The sequence below is a fragment of the Phalacrocorax carbo genome, chromosome 2, assembly GCF_963921805.1.
Source record: "Phalacrocorax carbo chromosome 2, bPhaCar2.1, whole genome shotgun sequence".
NCBI classification, from domain to species: Eukaryota; Metazoa; Chordata; class Aves; order Suliformes; family Phalacrocoracidae; genus Phalacrocorax; species Phalacrocorax carbo.
The window spans coordinates 168,354,456-168,370,036 of record NC_087514.1 but is presented as its reverse complement, the minus strand read 5'-3'; the positions used below and the strand labels follow the sequence as shown (position 1 = coordinate 168,370,036).

At 52.4% G+C, this 15,581-nt stretch overlaps 2 protein-coding genes across 2 annotated transcripts in view; both read right to left on the bottom strand.

Annotated features, from left to right (window-relative positions):
• Positions 1–1,888, bottom strand: part of SMARCD3 (SWI/SNF related, matrix associated, actin dependent regulator of chromatin, subfamily d, member 3) — a 106,845-nt gene extending 104,957 nt beyond the window's left edge. Inside the window, exon 1 of the mRNA XM_064445314.1 lies at positions 1,591–1,888. The gene's annotated coding sequence lies outside the window, so the exon portion shown is untranslated. The remainder of the gene's footprint in view (positions 1–1,590) is intronic.
• A 9,243-nt stretch (positions 1,889–11,131) lies between these two features.
• CHPF2 (chondroitin polymerizing factor 2) lies at positions 11,132–15,505 on the bottom strand. Its single transcript, XM_064445305.1, has 4 exons — positions 14,736–15,505; positions 13,534–14,098; positions 12,900–13,082; positions 11,132–12,613 (listed from the first exon to the last, which is right to left on the bottom strand). Exons 1-4 carry the CDS (start codon positions 15,008–15,010, stop codon positions 11,351–11,353), a joined length of 2,286 nt encoding a protein of 761 aa, XP_064301375.1. The 5' UTR covers positions 15,011–15,505; the 3' UTR covers positions 11,132–11,350.
• Between the last annotated feature and the right edge of the window lie 76 nt (positions 15,506–15,581).

Below are 15,581 nucleotides of genomic sequence, written 5' to 3'. Positions count from 1 at the left end.
TAGAGTTGAAGTCAAGGAAGGATAGAGTCCGGGAAAGCATGGGTGAGGCAGAACACAGCAATCGAGGAAGTGCAAGTGAGACGGGCTGCGCCAGGAGAGTGCATGAGGTACAGAAAGGAACATCACTGCAGCACCACAGAAAAGGAGGCAACCAAAGGCTGACAATGTTGGAGATCTCACTCCTCACCCTGCCTGAGGGGCAAGGCCAGGCTTCCTCACAGACAGAAGGCAAGGGGTTCTGCCAGGGAAGAAGGGCTGGTTTCTCATGGTGGTGTCCCCATGGTAAACAGTACGTTGTTGATCACTCCTGGGGCAGCACCAAGGAACTGGTTATTTTCAGAAGCTACAGGACTCCCCTGGATGGGCAGTACGATGCTAGTCTCTCCAAGAGAGGCAGTGCTGATAGCATTAGGCAAGGATACTGCACAAATGCACACCCAGATCACACTAACTGGTGAGTGACATTGCTTTCTCCTCAGTCTCCCATTTAATTTCTACCTCAGTCTTTCCCAGCAAGACCTTGCACACAGGGTCCCTACACAGGCCGTGCTGATAGCGGAAATGGAGGAGGGTTCAGCCACAGGAAACAGGTGGGAGGGAGGGAGCAGCAACCTCCAGCCGCAAGCTCGTGGTGCCAAAGCGAGATGGTTTGCTGTGTAGTAAGTCAAGATGTCCTGGACGCCACACAGAGCATTAGTCTCCTACAGATAAGGATCAGTTTGTCCTGAGAGAGTATCTGGGACTACACATCTCCCTCTGAAAACAGAGCTGGAGGGCACCTTAGAAGCAGCAAGATGAATACTCTCAAAAGGTGCTGTCTACTGCGTGAAGGTTGGTTGTTCCTGGAGCACTGGAGACAGCCGTCAGTTAGTCGCCGGACAGGACTGGGGTGTGGAGTGTCTGCAGGGACAGGGCATTAAGAAGAGGACCCTCCTTTCAAGAGGACCATGCCAGGGCAGGCTGGGCAATTCCAGACAAGAGCTGGTGTCTCCCACGGGAAGGTCCCTGCTGAGGCAAAGCCTCCCGAAGGCGCGTGCAGTCCCCTTTGGTGGTGGTAAACGAGTGGCTCCCCACTCTGCCTGGCTCTTCAGGCCAGCGGCGTCCCTGCGAGGCAGCAAAGCCAGCACAGCTCGGCCGAGGATGCGGGGGCACGCGCTAGGACAGCCGGAGCAGGCCAGGTGGGCGCTGCACCGGCGCAACGCCGCGCCCGGAGGGACGAACGGAGAGAGCGGCGCGCCAGTCGGGGTGCCCCAGCCCCCGGCTCTGCGGGGGAGCCGTGCGCCGGCAGCCGAGCGCCGCTAGAGCGGGCACCGCCGGGCGGCACACCGGCGGCGCGGGGTCCGCTCTCCGGACCCTGCCAGCCTCCCGGTCGGGAGCGTCCTGCAGGCAGCGCCGCGGCGGGAGCAGCGCCGGCGCCCAGGGTCCGTGCCTGGCCCGGAGGTGCCGCTGGCGGGGGGCAGTGCCCGGGCGGAGGCATCCCGCAGCCGGAGCTCCCGGGCGCCCGGGACACAGCCACGGCAAGCGCCGCCGCGGAGTCGAGCCGGACGGAGGCCCGGGGCGGGGGGCGGCTGGACCCGGGGCAAGGCTCACCGTCCCGTCCACGCTCCTCCCCGCCGCGCCGCTCTCCCCCTCGCACCGGGGCCGCCGTCCCAGCGCCGGGCGCGGGGCGCCTGCGCGGCGCTGCGGAGAGCTGCGCAGGGACCGTCTGCAAAGTGCGCGTCGCTTGCCGCCCGCGCAGGAGCGGCAGTGGGGCGCCGGGACGGGCTGCCCGCAGCGCCCTCGCCACCGGGGGGGAGGGTCCCGCTGCGAGAGCGACGGCCTGTCCCGCCTAGCCGCGCTCCGAGCCCCTGCGGTTCAGCGCCGTTTCGGCACCTGAAAGACCGTGTAGCCGCGGTCCCTGCACCCGCTTCCCAGCCCTGCGAGGGCGGCGCGCCGCGGCGCGGAGCTCCTCCCGTTGTCGGGCGGGGGCAGCGCCCGTACCTTTCCAGCCCCTCGGGCCGCCCCGGTCCTGCCGCCGCTGGACAGCTCTCTCTCGCCCGCCTGTGGCGTCCACGGCAGCCGCGGGAGAGGGTCGGACAGGCTGCAGGTCCGCCGCCGCCGCAGTCTGTTCCCGCTGCCACGGCCCCCCGCCCCTCGCCACCACCGAGCCCCGACGCCACAGCGCGCTTCACCCGCCGCAGCGCCTCACCCGCCGCCACAGCCCCCTCAGTCGCCACAGCGCCTCGCTCGCCGCCACAGCCCCCTCAGTCGCCACAGCGCCTCGCCCGCCGCCGCAGGCCCCCCACTCGCCACAGCGCCTCGCTCGCCGCCACAGGCCCCCCACTCGCCACAGCGCCTCACCCGCCGCCACAGCCCCCTCAGTCGCCACAGCGCCTCGCCCGCCGCCGCAGGCCCCCCACTCGCCACAGCGCCTCGCTCGCCGCCGCAGCCCCCTCAGTCGCCACAGCGCCTCGCTCGCCGCCGCAGCCCCCTCAGTCGCCACAGCGCCTCGCTCGCCGCCGCAGGCCCCCCACTCGCCACAGCGCCTCGCTCGCCGCCGCAGGCCCCCCACTCGCCACAGCGCCTCGCTCGCCGCCGCAGGCCCCCCACTCGCCACAGCGCCTCACCCGCCGCCACAGCCCCCTCAGGCGCCACAGCGCCTCACCCGCCGCCACAGCCCCCCCACTCGCCACAGCGCCTCGCTCGCCGCCGCAGGCCCCCCACTCGCCACAGCGCCTCGCTCGCCGCCGCAGGCCCCCCACTCGCCACAGCGCCTCGCTCGCCGCCGCAGGCCCCCCACTCGCCACAGCGCCTCACCCGCCGCCACAGCCCCCTCAGTCGCCACAGCGCCTCACCCGCCGCCACAGCCCCCTCAGTCGCCACAGCGCCTCGCTCGCCGCCACAGCCCCCTCAGTCGCCACAGCGCCTCACCCGCCGCCGCAGGCCCCCCACTCGCCACAGCGCCTCGCTCGCCGCCGCAGGCCCCCCACTCGCCACAGCGCCTCGCTCGCCGCCGCAGGCCCCCCACTCGCCACAGCGCCTCGCTCGCCGCCGCAGGCCCCCCACTCGCCACAGCGCCTCGCTCGCCGCCGCAGGCCCCCCACTCGCCACAGCGCCTCGCTCGCCGCCGCAGGCCCCCCACTCGCCACAGCGCCTCGCTCGCCGCCACAGCCCCCTCAGTCGCCACAGCGCCTCGCTCGCCGCCGCAGGCCCCCCACTCGCCACAGCACCCCTCCCCGCCACAGCGCTCCGTCTCACCGCCAGGGCCCGCGCCACCCCAGCTCCCCCCACCCGCCGCCACAGCACCCGTTACTATCACAGCTCCCCCAAGCCGCCGCCACGGCTCCGCGCCTCCAGAGTGCCCTTCACCCGCCAACACCCCCCCACCCCCCGCCGCCACAGCGGCCGTCACCCACCCCAGCGCCCTCCCGCTGCCGGAGCGCCCCTCACTCACCACCGCCCCCTGTCGCCACAGCGCCCCTCACCCGCCGCCAGAGCCCCCTTTACCACCACAGCTGCCCTCACCCGCCGCCCCCGCCCCCGCGCGCACCACAGCGCCTCCGCCCGCCACTATCCGGCCTGGCCCCGGCCCCGGCCCCGGCCCCGGCCCCGCTCTGCCCGGCCCTGGCAGTCAGGCAGGTCGGGCTCCGCCACAGAGCCCGCGCCCAGGCCGCCCGCGGCCCCGGCCCTTCTGGCGGCGGTGCCAGTAGCGGCCTGCGCCGCCCCCCGCGCCGCGGGCCCACCTGGCGGCGGGGCGGGTGCCGGCACGGTGGCGGGGGCGGCGGGAGGGCGCGTGCCTCCCCGGGAGGCGCCGGCTCGCAGCAGAACTTGCGGCCGCGTTCGGGGAGCGCTTTCGCCCGGTGCCGAGGGAGGGGGCGTACGCTGCTGGGGGGCACGGCGGGGGCAAGGATTTACCAAGGCTCGATGAGAATTTTGGTGGTGATGCGAACAACAATAAACCGTGTATCGAGGGTGAACCGGGGGGTGGGTTTGAAGCATGTATGATACTTCCAATTCAAAACTGGCCTGTACCAAGAGTAGTTATATTTGCATACTTTTTTTTTTTTCCCACACTTTTTTTCCTAAGGGGCTAGTAACTCCTGGGAGAATGAGAATATTGGGTTGGTGGACCATGGCTCCGTTACACCGTGCCAGTTGTAATGTAATGGGCAAATAAAAGGAAAATTATTTTGTGAATATCCAGTGGAAGATATTTATGAAGTATGCTCCCAAAGAATAATTTGCAGAAGCACCAAAGAGAGTCTGACTTATGCTGGAGAAGCACTGCAAACAACGAGGGATGAGGACGGGAGTGTGTATAGGATGAGCACTGAAAGTGAATAATTTTGAGTGATGCTCCAAGGAGCTGTGAGAAAGGGGTGAAAGGAAACAACTCAGTTTAAAAGGAGTATCAGATGAGCAGAAGCCAAGCAATTTTGCCAACTCCAAGTGTTTCAAAAGGGTATAAGTCTAAAAGCTGAAATAAAATCTTGTAAAGATTATGAGGTGGATTTATGTCTCACTGGGTGTTTTTAAATGGGGGCTATATATTTATGCACCTTCAGCTTTTTCAGCCTGCATTCTTCATGTGTGTCATATTGCCAAGTGTTTTGCTACAGCTATTTGCACTAGTAAAACACTGTTGTAAATGGAAAATTAGGTTTTGTGTTACCTGTAATCTGGAAACTGCCATGTTTGAGAATCCTGGAAGAAATGGTTTAGCATGCATGTTGAGAAGATAATATAAGTGCTAGGTACAACCAGGAAAGACAATCTGAAAGAGGAATGCAAGAAAGGGCAACTATCTTGGCAAAGGTGACTCATGACGTGCGTAACTCATGATGGTCAAGCCCTGAGGCAGAGTTGCAAGAAAGCACCTTATGTAGTGGTTCAGGCTAGGGCTTCTGGCAGGAGGCTAAGCTAGCAGCCTGCACATGTTTTGTAGTACTGTAAAGAATGTTTCATGATGGATGTGTGACAAGGTAATGCTTAAGGCCAAATAGAAGGGAGGAAGTTCCTCAAAAAAGTCTTCATGCTGGAGTTAAGAATGGAGGAGTCTGTTGAGCAAGAATACCTTGCTTTTGCTGGGAAAATATGCACCTGTTGGTGAGATTATATCGTCCTCTGTACCTGGGCATCTGATCTGATGAACAGCAGCTCCAAAACTTCTCTGTGGAACAGCCTAGACCATCTGCAAGTGATTGGCTTGCACTCTCCAGATTGTTAGCAATTGGCTGTGAACCACTTCTTGGAGAAAATTCAGCATCCTGTCAGCTGTGAGAGAAGTGCAGCCACCCTAGGGACCGCGCAGACACAACTGAACTGCTTAGCACTGCCAAGGGGGGAGAGGGGGAAACCACACTATGCACATTGCCCAGGTGGGATAGGCTGCACATCCGCCTCTTGTGGGAGAGTCCCATCATTTCTGTTCCAGTCTTGGAGAAGACTGATGGATGCCATGATCAGATACAATATCTGAGATCACATTGGTATTTATATTAAAAAAAAAAAGTGTACCTTTTAGTTAGGGATAGAGTGGCAGCTCCTCCATAGGTGAGAAGATGATGAGTCTATTTTCACCTGTTTCTTGGAGTTAAAAATGCAGCTGGGACAAAAGCTTCCTGTGTTTGTAACATATACTGAACATTTTTCTCTGGGATCAGCAAAGACTATTCCAATAGGATAAGTAAGCCTGTCCAGGACATCCAATGGAGCAAGTTACCCAAACCACAACTGAAGACAAGGAAGAAAAATATCCAAGGACATGGAACCCAAAGACAGTGAAGTATACAGAGAAGAACATGCATCTGGAGCATGATAGGGTAAGCACAGTTGGAGGCACAACAGACACCTAACGAGGGTATGCATTTTCTCAATTTTACAGGGTCAAAGATGACAATCATGGTAATTTGTCTTCCTGGCTAATCCATGACCCCATTGTAGTCCCTGAATTCTGTATCATGATCCTCATAGTATATCATTTCTGGCTGAACTAAAGTGTGTCCTTGAAAAAGATCTAGTCCGTTTTTCAGATAATGACACAAAAATGGTGGTACAGAGTCAAATCATACATAAACCTGGCTCATTTACCCTGTTCCTGACAGTGGCCAACACTGAATGCCTAGAAAAGTTCACCAAAATAGGGTAGACATACAGTGATACCTCCCTGAATGTTCTCCCAGCACTGATTTGTGATTCAGAGACCTACTGTGACAGAGGTGTTGGCTTTGTGTTTAATAGCCTTTGATGGATTTCTTTTGCAACCTTCATCCACTATATATTCACAGTCATGAATTTAAGGCCATGAAGCACCATTAATTCTGCCAACTTACATATGCCAAGTAATTTCACGTGGGCCTCCAACGATCTCTGCTACACAAACTGAGTAAATTGTAACGTACTGGAAAAGCTACCGCTCTAATTTCACTAGCTAATCACTTTCATCTCTAAAGCATATGCCTATTTTTAGTTGGAATTATCTGTTGCAGTTTAAAGCTGTTAGTTTTGGTGTTGCTGCTGTTGTGCCTTAGCCCTAGACAATTAAAACCCTCTTTAGTATCCAGCATTTTTACTCAGTAAATGTACTTATACACTCTAATCAGATTACCTCACAACGTTCTAAGTTATTAGAGTTCTTAGAATCATAGAATGGTTTGGGCTGGAAGGGACCTTTAGAGCCCATCCAGTCCAACCCCCTGCAGTGAGCAGGGACATCTTCAGCTAGATCAGGTTGCTGAGAGCCCCGTCCCACCTGGCCTTGGATGTTTCCAGGGTTGGGGCATCTCCCACCTCTCTGGGCAACCTGTGCCAGGGTTTCACCACCCTCATCATAAAAAAAAGTCTTCGTTATATCTAGTCTGAATCTGCCCTCATCTAGTTTAAGACCATTAAAACCAGTTTAAAGCCCTTACTCCTTGTCTTATCACTACAGGAGTTCTACATCTCTCATTGTAAAATATTTCTTCTAATCTTCAGGTAAATTTTGTGAACTTCCTGTATATTCTATTTTCCTTTCTGTTCTCTTCAAGCCTTAAAAAATTGCTATGCCAACAGTGGCCTTATTGCTGCCTCACATCAACAGCATCTGTTTCCCCCAGATTGTCTACCTGTATAGATCTGTTGTATCATGTCTCAATCCTAAATTGTAAACTTTCAAGGGCTGGGATAGCTCTGTATTTCAGTGTCTAAAATAGTGTGTCCTGGTCAGGTGAAGCTGCTTCTGCATTATTATAGTCAATTTCTTCTCAGACTTACCTTTTTTTTTTTTTATACACTCCTCTCTGGAGGAGTGACACACCTTCATTTTCCCAAAGCATGTAAGTTTGCACTTGACTGCTTCAAGACAAAATCCATTTCAATAGCTTTACTGCACTACACACTCTTCTCCGTTGTTATCCTATCTTTAGGATTGGTTTTTGCAGTACTAATTTTTTACATCATCTGCAGAATTTATCAGTAGAGGTCTCACATTTGCTTCCAAATCATCAGTTAAGTGCCAGACAACACTGGCTGGAGAACTGTCCCCCTAGGACCTAAGTAGAAATGCCCAAATCCAGCAATAGCCTCTTATTTGCTGTGCCAACCAGCTCTTAACCCATGTGATTTGTTTGCTGCTATATAATCTTCTGTTTAATAGTTAAAGCATTGCGTTAAATCAAATGGATTTTCAGGTCTGTAATGGCTGTCTGATCATTAACTCAACATGTAACTTCAAAGGCTTAAATCAAGGTGTTTGCCAAGACTTACTTGCTGTACAACCACCTTGTTGAGTATTGGTTATACAGCATTGCCAACTACACCAAATTTCTTATCAGTTAGCATTTGTGGTTTCAGTTGCTTATAGTCTAACGTTAGGTATCTGTAAAGAGCGATTAACAATTTTCTTGTCTGATGTAACACTGGATATCTAATTTTATTATTTTCTTTCCTCTTTACAGCATTTGCCTTACTGCGTTTTTAGTTTACTATCCCTAGGCTCTTCCAGCTAGAGTATAACTGTGGAAGTTAACCTCTCTGCCTATAAGACACAAGTTGTTCCTTTCATATAGCCTAATCTCACCTTGGAATGCAGAGTTTTGATCAGTAAATCAGAATCTTCAGAATAGACTCAGCAGTTTGCTGGCAGTATTTCCTGCCTTTCCTTTCCCACAGAACTGGATTTTTTTTAAAAAAAAAATCAGTTTCCCTCAGTTTTCTCCCAAGATACCATATGCTCTTAAGAGTTTCTAGTTCTGTGTAGTATTGCATCATTGTTTTATATGCACTGACACAGGCAGTGACTTACCAAACAATGATCCCTTCCAATTTTTTTGTTTATGTCTTTGTTTTGTTTAAATGACAGTCCACCAGATCTCACTATCATGTTTCCCGTGATCCTCTTTCTTCTCTAATAAGGACTGTCTAATATTTCTAGCTTGCCCTATGTAATTTTAAAACCTTCTCTGTAGCAGAGATGTAGCAGTTGGGGAAATCTGCGATGTAAAACAAGCTGTGTGGTGCTGTGCTGTACTGTGCTGCTCTGTGCTGTTTGCACGGTGTGACGTTCAGACATGTGCTTGCTGCAAAAATCCCTTGCCCAGAGGACAACCTCAGCAACCTCATTGTACCAGAAGAGCAGAGAGGCAGCACTCAGTCCATACCCATTATATCACCTGTGTGGCCTTGCCTTTGTCTAAAAGGGAGGCAAGAAATCCTCATGCAAACATCCGTTCTGACAGCAAAAATGATGAATTGTTTTCTTGTAATCCTATAACAGCTCTAATGGCCAGAATGGGAGAATCTGCTCTACAGACGGGGTCTGCATGGCGTGCTGTGAGTGGATCAGAGGCCCATTCAGTGCTATACCACCTGGGGTTCCCTGCATCTAAAGGATATAAGATTATCTATACTATTCTATCTTTATAGTGTTAGCTCTAATGCATCATATTTTAAGTGACACACAGTCTGGGTACCTTTCCTACTAGGATCATAATAGATCAGCACCTCCTCATGCAAAACAACCACTCATAACAAAGTTTCCCAGTTAGCTTCTCTTGTTCTCACACTTGGAAGGTTTGCATAGCAACAAGCTAAGGCATTCCGCAGAGAACTCACTTCTTCCCATGTAAATTTAATCAAGACATCTCTTACTTTTTAAATAAGCAAATCTGAGATCTCTATGCAATTGGAAGCAATGTTCCGGACTTTGAATAATTCTTTTGAAGCTTTTGTAATCTTTCAGCATGTCTTTTGATGCTGACACCAGACCTCCACCTCGTACTCCTTGTGAGTATAACAAATACAATCTTTCCTTAAACAGTGCTTATGCAGCCGTGAATGGGGTTAGTCACAGTCACTGTCTCATCACACTGAAATTTGCAACTTCACATCAGGGCTTTGGCCTTTGATTTCTAGGCTACTGGCTGGAAAGGAGGAGCTGGAAAGCTGAAAGCTTTGCAGTAAAAAGAATGGTGGGATCCTGATGGATAAAAACTTAAACATAAGCTAGCAGTGTTCCCTTAGAGCAAAAGCAGCCAACAGCATCCTAGGCTGCATTAGGAGTGGTGCCAGCAGGTCAAGGGCAGTGCCCATCTCTGCTCAGCACTGGTGAGACACATCAGAAGTGCTGTATCTAATTCTGGGCTCCCCAGTACTAGACAGACACGGACACACTGGAGCAAGTCCTGCAAAGGGCCGAGAAGATGGTTAAGTAATTAGAATGTCTGTCATAACAGGTGAGGCTGTGAGAGCTGGAGTTGTTTAGCCTGGAGAAGAACAGGCTCAGCATGGCTCTTACCCATGTATAAAAGTCATTGATGGGAGAAAATAAAGACGACAAACAGATGCTTCTCAGTGGTGTCCAGTGACACGGCAAGAGGCAATGAGCACAAACTGAAATGCAAGACATTCCATTTAAACATGAGAAAGAACTTTTTAACTGTAAAAGTTATTACACACTGGAACAGATTGCCGTGTGACATTGTGGAGTCTCTGTCCCTGGAGATACTGAAAAGGCAACTAGACACAATCCTGAGCAACCAGCTGTAGCTGACCCTTGGTGCAGGGGTGGGGTTGAACCAGATGAACTGCAGGGGTCCCTTCTTGGTGACATGGACTAGGGAGATCTAAAACATGACCCGTTTAATTTCCAGATAAATGATTTTGCAGTTACCTGTCTTATGCGTAAATACATCTTGTATCTGAATCATTCTGTATAACACATCTGTCCTCATTTTCTTCCACCTGGTTAACCTGTTATCTGCAAACTTTTACCAACATCTTTTTCCCTCAAATATAATGAGTGACATTTGGCCAAAAACCTGTTCCTGTAGGAGCACACTGAAAACCCATACCTAGTCATTAAAAGACAGCTTTTCATCCATTTAATAGCTTACAGGGACATCAGTTGGGAATAACAGCCCTTGAGAAAAACAGTTGCCTGCTTCCACTAAGATGCATGTGGCAAGCCAGTCCTAAAACTGTGTGTATTGAAGTTATGTAGAGCCAGGAGCACAAATCAAAAAGTATAGCACAACTGTCCCTTAGAAGACTTGCACAGGCTTGCCACTTTAATAGGTGCAGGACTTACCAGGTAATCAAACTGAAGCTGAACTGTTAGATTTGCTAGCCATGCCATCTGCCCATCCATGATAGGAAGTGACATATCTGCTATTTTCAGGGATTATACTTTGCTCAATCTGCAGAACTGAAAGGCAGTTGTTGGGGACCTTCAGACAGTTCCTGGTTCCTCTCTAAGGTACACAGCAACCCTGTGTCATACCACAGTGCTCGGCTCAACTGAAGCGAGTTTGGTGCATGTCAAAGGGAGTTTTCCGTTCCTTCACCTTCCCAGATTATACAACAAAATGAAAGTTCTGCAGCTGTGGAAGAGCCAACCATAGCAAAGTGAAAGTGCACTGAATAGCTTTGTCCAGCAGCAAACTAGGCAAGCTGTGTTTATACCTCCTTGAAAAATTAATGCATGAAGACACAAACACATAGAAGAGTGCAACAGCAGCACCGAGAGTAGCACAGTCAAGGTAACTTTGTTCCAGTACATATTCACTCTCTCTCTGCACTACCCAGCAGAACTGTGTGGCTTAAAAGTCAGCTCTACAGCTTGTTTTGCATCCCTCGTTCCAGACGCTATAAAGTTTAAGAATAACCATGTGTCTGCCTGGAAAGAAACTTTTATTTATTTAAAAAAAAAAACCAAACAAAAAACCCACAGAAACAGCCTCTCTCCATAGCCTATGCCTGTGCCTCAGAGCAGGGCTAGAAAAGTCTTCCTCCTCCCTTGACTTCACATGCCCTGCACCCACGGCAAGGCCAGGAAGGGGATGGAAAGTGCCAAGTGTTAAGGTGCTGAGAAGCTCTTGATGTTCCTAGTCTCTCAAGTGCTGTTGGCCTGTTCCTGCTCAAAGAGGGCCATGGCTAAATGTGAGCGGGATGCAAGTCCTTCCAAGTTACTAAGCACACAGCGGTGGTATAACTCCTCACTAAGCCGGGGATTGCAGCTCCTCAGTGCATATTTCTGCACTAACCCTGGCTCCACAGCCCTAAATAGGTGCAGACCAGAATAGTGGAGGAAGACGTCAAATACCTCCATGCTCTCCAGCACCTCATCTCGGTCTAGGATATCAGCTGCTAGCTTGGTACGTGCTGTCATATAGTCAGAATTATAAAAGCAGGCCTCAGCAAAGGAATGTCTGTCAAAATGCCCATCCCTCAGGAAGTCAGTGCTGGAAGAAGCAGTCTGCTCACCACGGTACACCAACGCAGGGTTGAACTCTTGAAAATGCACGGGGAAAAAGACCTGCCAGTTGCTGATAGTATTCATGCGGCAGCGGTTCAGGAACTCCATGTTGATTTCTGTCCAGACACTGGCCAAGAAGAATAGTGTGTCCACGGGGTGCTTCTTTGAGACTATATCCATGAGTTTCACTTGTGATGGCACCTCAGTTTTAACACTAATCCAGGGGATTTTAACTTCTGCATAGCGTTTCTCCAGCTCTCCTACCATGGCTTTGACTCCAGCAAAAACATCCACCTGACTGACACGCTGGGCATCATAGGGATGGTAGATGAAAAGCAAAGTCAGCAAGGCATTATCATGTGTGTCCAGTGTGTTCATAGCAAACATATCCAGGAAGTTTGCCACAAAATCCAGGTCCTGCACTGTCAAGGGAAGCACCAGCTGCACCCGTGTGGCCTCTGTCACATATGGCATGGGAATAATCTCCACCTTACTTAAGGGCCGCACCAAGCTCACTCGTTTGGCCAGAATGTGACTGTGGCCCTTTTGGGTCACTGCCTCCAGCAGTAGGTCCAGTGTATATTCCATGCCCCGTGTGGGGTCAAAACGCCGATAGCCATTCAGCAACTGCCGCTTGCTGAAGCGGAGCAGAGGTTGGTAGCGACTGTTAAGTTGCTCAAGTGCTGACTCAATGATTTCACTGACATCTGCTTTGCTGGCTCCAGAGAGTTCACACTTGGGGGAGCCATCAGGACAGGAGAAGAGGTGCTGTTCAGTGAAGTAGTCCCAGTTTATTACCTCAAAACGCGACTTTGGAAGAAACGGGGCATTAATTCCCACAGGCCATGTCAAGCCTGCCTCACCTGCAGGGGTCAATGACGTCAGGTTCCTGATCTGAATCTGTGCAAAGAGAGGACACATACTGATCCCTACCACCTTCTCAAAGAGGTCCACTCCATCTCCCACCCAGGCCTGCCTCACCATCTAGAACCATATCTTGGTAGTATCACACCAGCAGTTTTGGATAACATGGTGTCAGAAGTTCTATTTCTGAGACACAGGACTACATCCTTGTGTCTGGCTGGTGGCCACCTACTAACAGAAGCAATAATATTCCTTCACTGTGTTGAAAGAAAAGGAAATCTGTCTGTTTGAGGAGGTTTTGCAGATATCCTTCACCACATACCTGGAGGTCCTGGATCTCCTGGTAGGCTCTGTCCAACTGGATCCTGCTGAAGTGCTTGTGCAGCCGGTACATCAGGGTCATGTCAGAAACAGGGTGCACAGAAAGAGCTGCTTGAAACTCCTCTTCTTCCTCCTTCTCTGGCTCAGTATTTTTAGCCAATTCATAGGTGTGATAATGCTGGCCCTGAAGTGGACAAGAGCCAGAAAGACTGGCATGGAACTTGAATTCACAGAGAAGCCTTCCCTGATCCCAGACATGCATTTGCCCCTCTTTCCATGCTGGCTGCAGTACCCAGAGATGAAAATATAAGAGTTGTCTCCACCCGTCCTACCCCCAATACTGCGTGCCCGCTTGCTTCTTCATACCAATGCACCTTTTATCCAACCTCCAAAAACCTGTGGATCAGCATCTGCCAGTAGGCCAAAAATTAAATACTCTACGTGCTCTCATACCCAGCATCTCAGCTTTGATTATGGCCTCTCCCCAGTAATGACACACCACACACCCCTTTCCTCCTCTGTAACTCACAGTAGAGGTTTGCGGAAGAGCCCCTTTGTAATGCAGCAGGGAACTAATAAGAGCATGGGTTCTGTCAGGCTTAGCTAACACAAAACTCTGAGAAGGGTAGTAGTACCTGGAGCTCAGAAACACAAGTGATGCCAAGGAAATCAATGATGCAACGTCCCAGCCACTCATCTGGCCGCACACTAAGGATCTCATTGCGACAGCTGTCCAGGTGTGGATGGAGCTTAAGCAGCAGGCTGCGGGAGATCAGGTAGCCAAAGCCACCATGACAGTAGCGGGCCTGCTCATCTCCCCCAATAAACTCCTCTGCACGTCCCAGATAGACATCTTGGTTAATACTTAGGTGCATCACCAGAGCCTTGACCTGTTCAGCCTGAGCATAGGTGTCATCCTGCATGATGTAGAACCAGTCATAGTCAGAACCAAAATGCTGATGGATATAGTGCATGGTCTCGTACATGAGCCAAATGGGACGTTCATCCCCATGGGCCACCAGCACCATGCCATGAGGCACCTTGGCACTGCGCAACCCTGTGAAGTACAGCAGGCGTGGGAAGTGATGGGCTACTGTCTTGTTCACTGCCACTGCCAACGTATTCAGGGTAGCCTTAGAGGTCAGCACAGCCACAAACAGTCTTTCATGGAATCCCAATTCTGTCTGGATGTAGCGAGTTCTGTAAAGGAAGGACATACCTACATGATAAACAGCTGGATAACAAAAATCAAAGCATTATGGTAACTTGGGGTAAGTGTTTTTCTGCTGGAGTCTACCAATGATGAAACAGTCAAGCCTAAGACTAGAGTTTTAAGAGAAGACTCACTATTAAAAATCACATTTTGTAAAAACACCTCAGGGAAAACTATAGCCTCACATCATTTATCCAAGCTAGGAAACTGTGCTAGTGTAAGTATTAAAAAAAAAACCCAAACACCTACATAACTAATCACTTTCAAGTTACATAATTATTAATTGCTTGAAACCTTCCTAATGAGTAGACTGGTTAAAAAGAATTTTGAAGAATCATTTAACATGTTCTATTAGACACAAGTAATAAAAGAGGAAATACTCTCAATCTTCTTGGGCATTTTTGTTGCCTTTTTTTTAACTAACCTCTTAGACACTTCTCTTGAGCCTCTTTAAGGTAACAATCTTAGCCATTGCCTTGTTGCATCATGCTGTTACTACATCAGGTATTTCAAATTGTGTATTCCACCTTGAACCTGTTAGTTCACAGAAGATTTAGAACCTCAAGTACCACCTATACGATTATGTTCCTTGAAAGAAAGCCCAGCCAAAAGAACAGATCTTACCTAAGCACTTTTTTGTAGGGCTTGTTAGGGTCTCTGTAGTATGGCACGATCCTAGGCCTGAAGTCCTCGTGGCCTGGGCCCTGCCTCGCATCCACTGCCTCCAGATGCACTCCGCCGACGAGGGGCCCGGGGCGGCCCGCCGCCCCCAGACACTGGTCCTCGCCTCCGCTCTGGCTCCAGGACGCACGCAGCAGGCTCAGGCTGCAGCCGAGGGAGAGGCCCAGGACGAGCGGCAGCACGGGCCGCAGCGCAGCCAGCAGCGCAGCCAGGCGCATGGCGGCGCTGGGGCCAGCGGAGCCCCGGCGGGGCGACGTCGAGCCGTGGGGCGGTCCGGTCCGGGTGGGGGTGACGGGGGGGCAGCCGCAAGCCCACTACGTCCGGGACGGGCTCACGGTGCCGTTCCGGCGCTAGGGAAGCCGGCGGCCGCGAGACATCACCAGCGCGGGGCACTCGGGCGGCACAGGGCGGGCGGCGGCAGGCCCTGAGGGGCAGCGGGTGGGCGAGAGCGCGGTAGGCACCACAGGGCCGCGCACCCCTGCCCCGACACCAGCCCGCGCGGTCAGCGGCCCCAGGGCTCTCTCACCTGCAGGCAGGGCGGCCCTTCCGCGCGCAGACCGGTGGCGAGGCCGGGAGCGGCCCGGAGCTCCGTGCGGGAGGCGCGGGGGGAGACAGCGGCTCCCGCCCGGCCGAGCTCCCGCCGCTGCCACCTCAGCCGCCACATCGCGACCCTCGCGCACTTCCGCTTCCCTTTTTCTCTCTGTGGTGCCCCTGCAGCCGCTCTACCCGGTGGCGCGGTCGCGTCTATGGTACCTCAAGCTACCGCCCCCCGAGCGCTTACGTCACGCG

What these genes read in the sequence shown, in the direction of transcription:
- CHPF2 (XM_064445305.1), bottom strand. Translation starts at nt 15,010, where the DNA reads ATGCGCCTGGCTGCGCTGCTGGCTGCGCTGCGGCCCGTGCTGCCGCTC. An exon ending in CTTGTGTTTCTGAGCTCCAG is followed by an intron (nt 13,083 to 13,533) that starts GTACTACTACCC and finishes TGTCCACTTCAG; the next exon opens with GGCCAGCATTATCACACCTA. An exon ending in AGGAGATCCAGGACCTCCAG is followed by an intron (nt 12,614 to 12,899) that starts GTATGTGGTGAA and finishes CTCTTTGCACAG; the next exon opens with ATTCAGATCAGGAACCTGAC.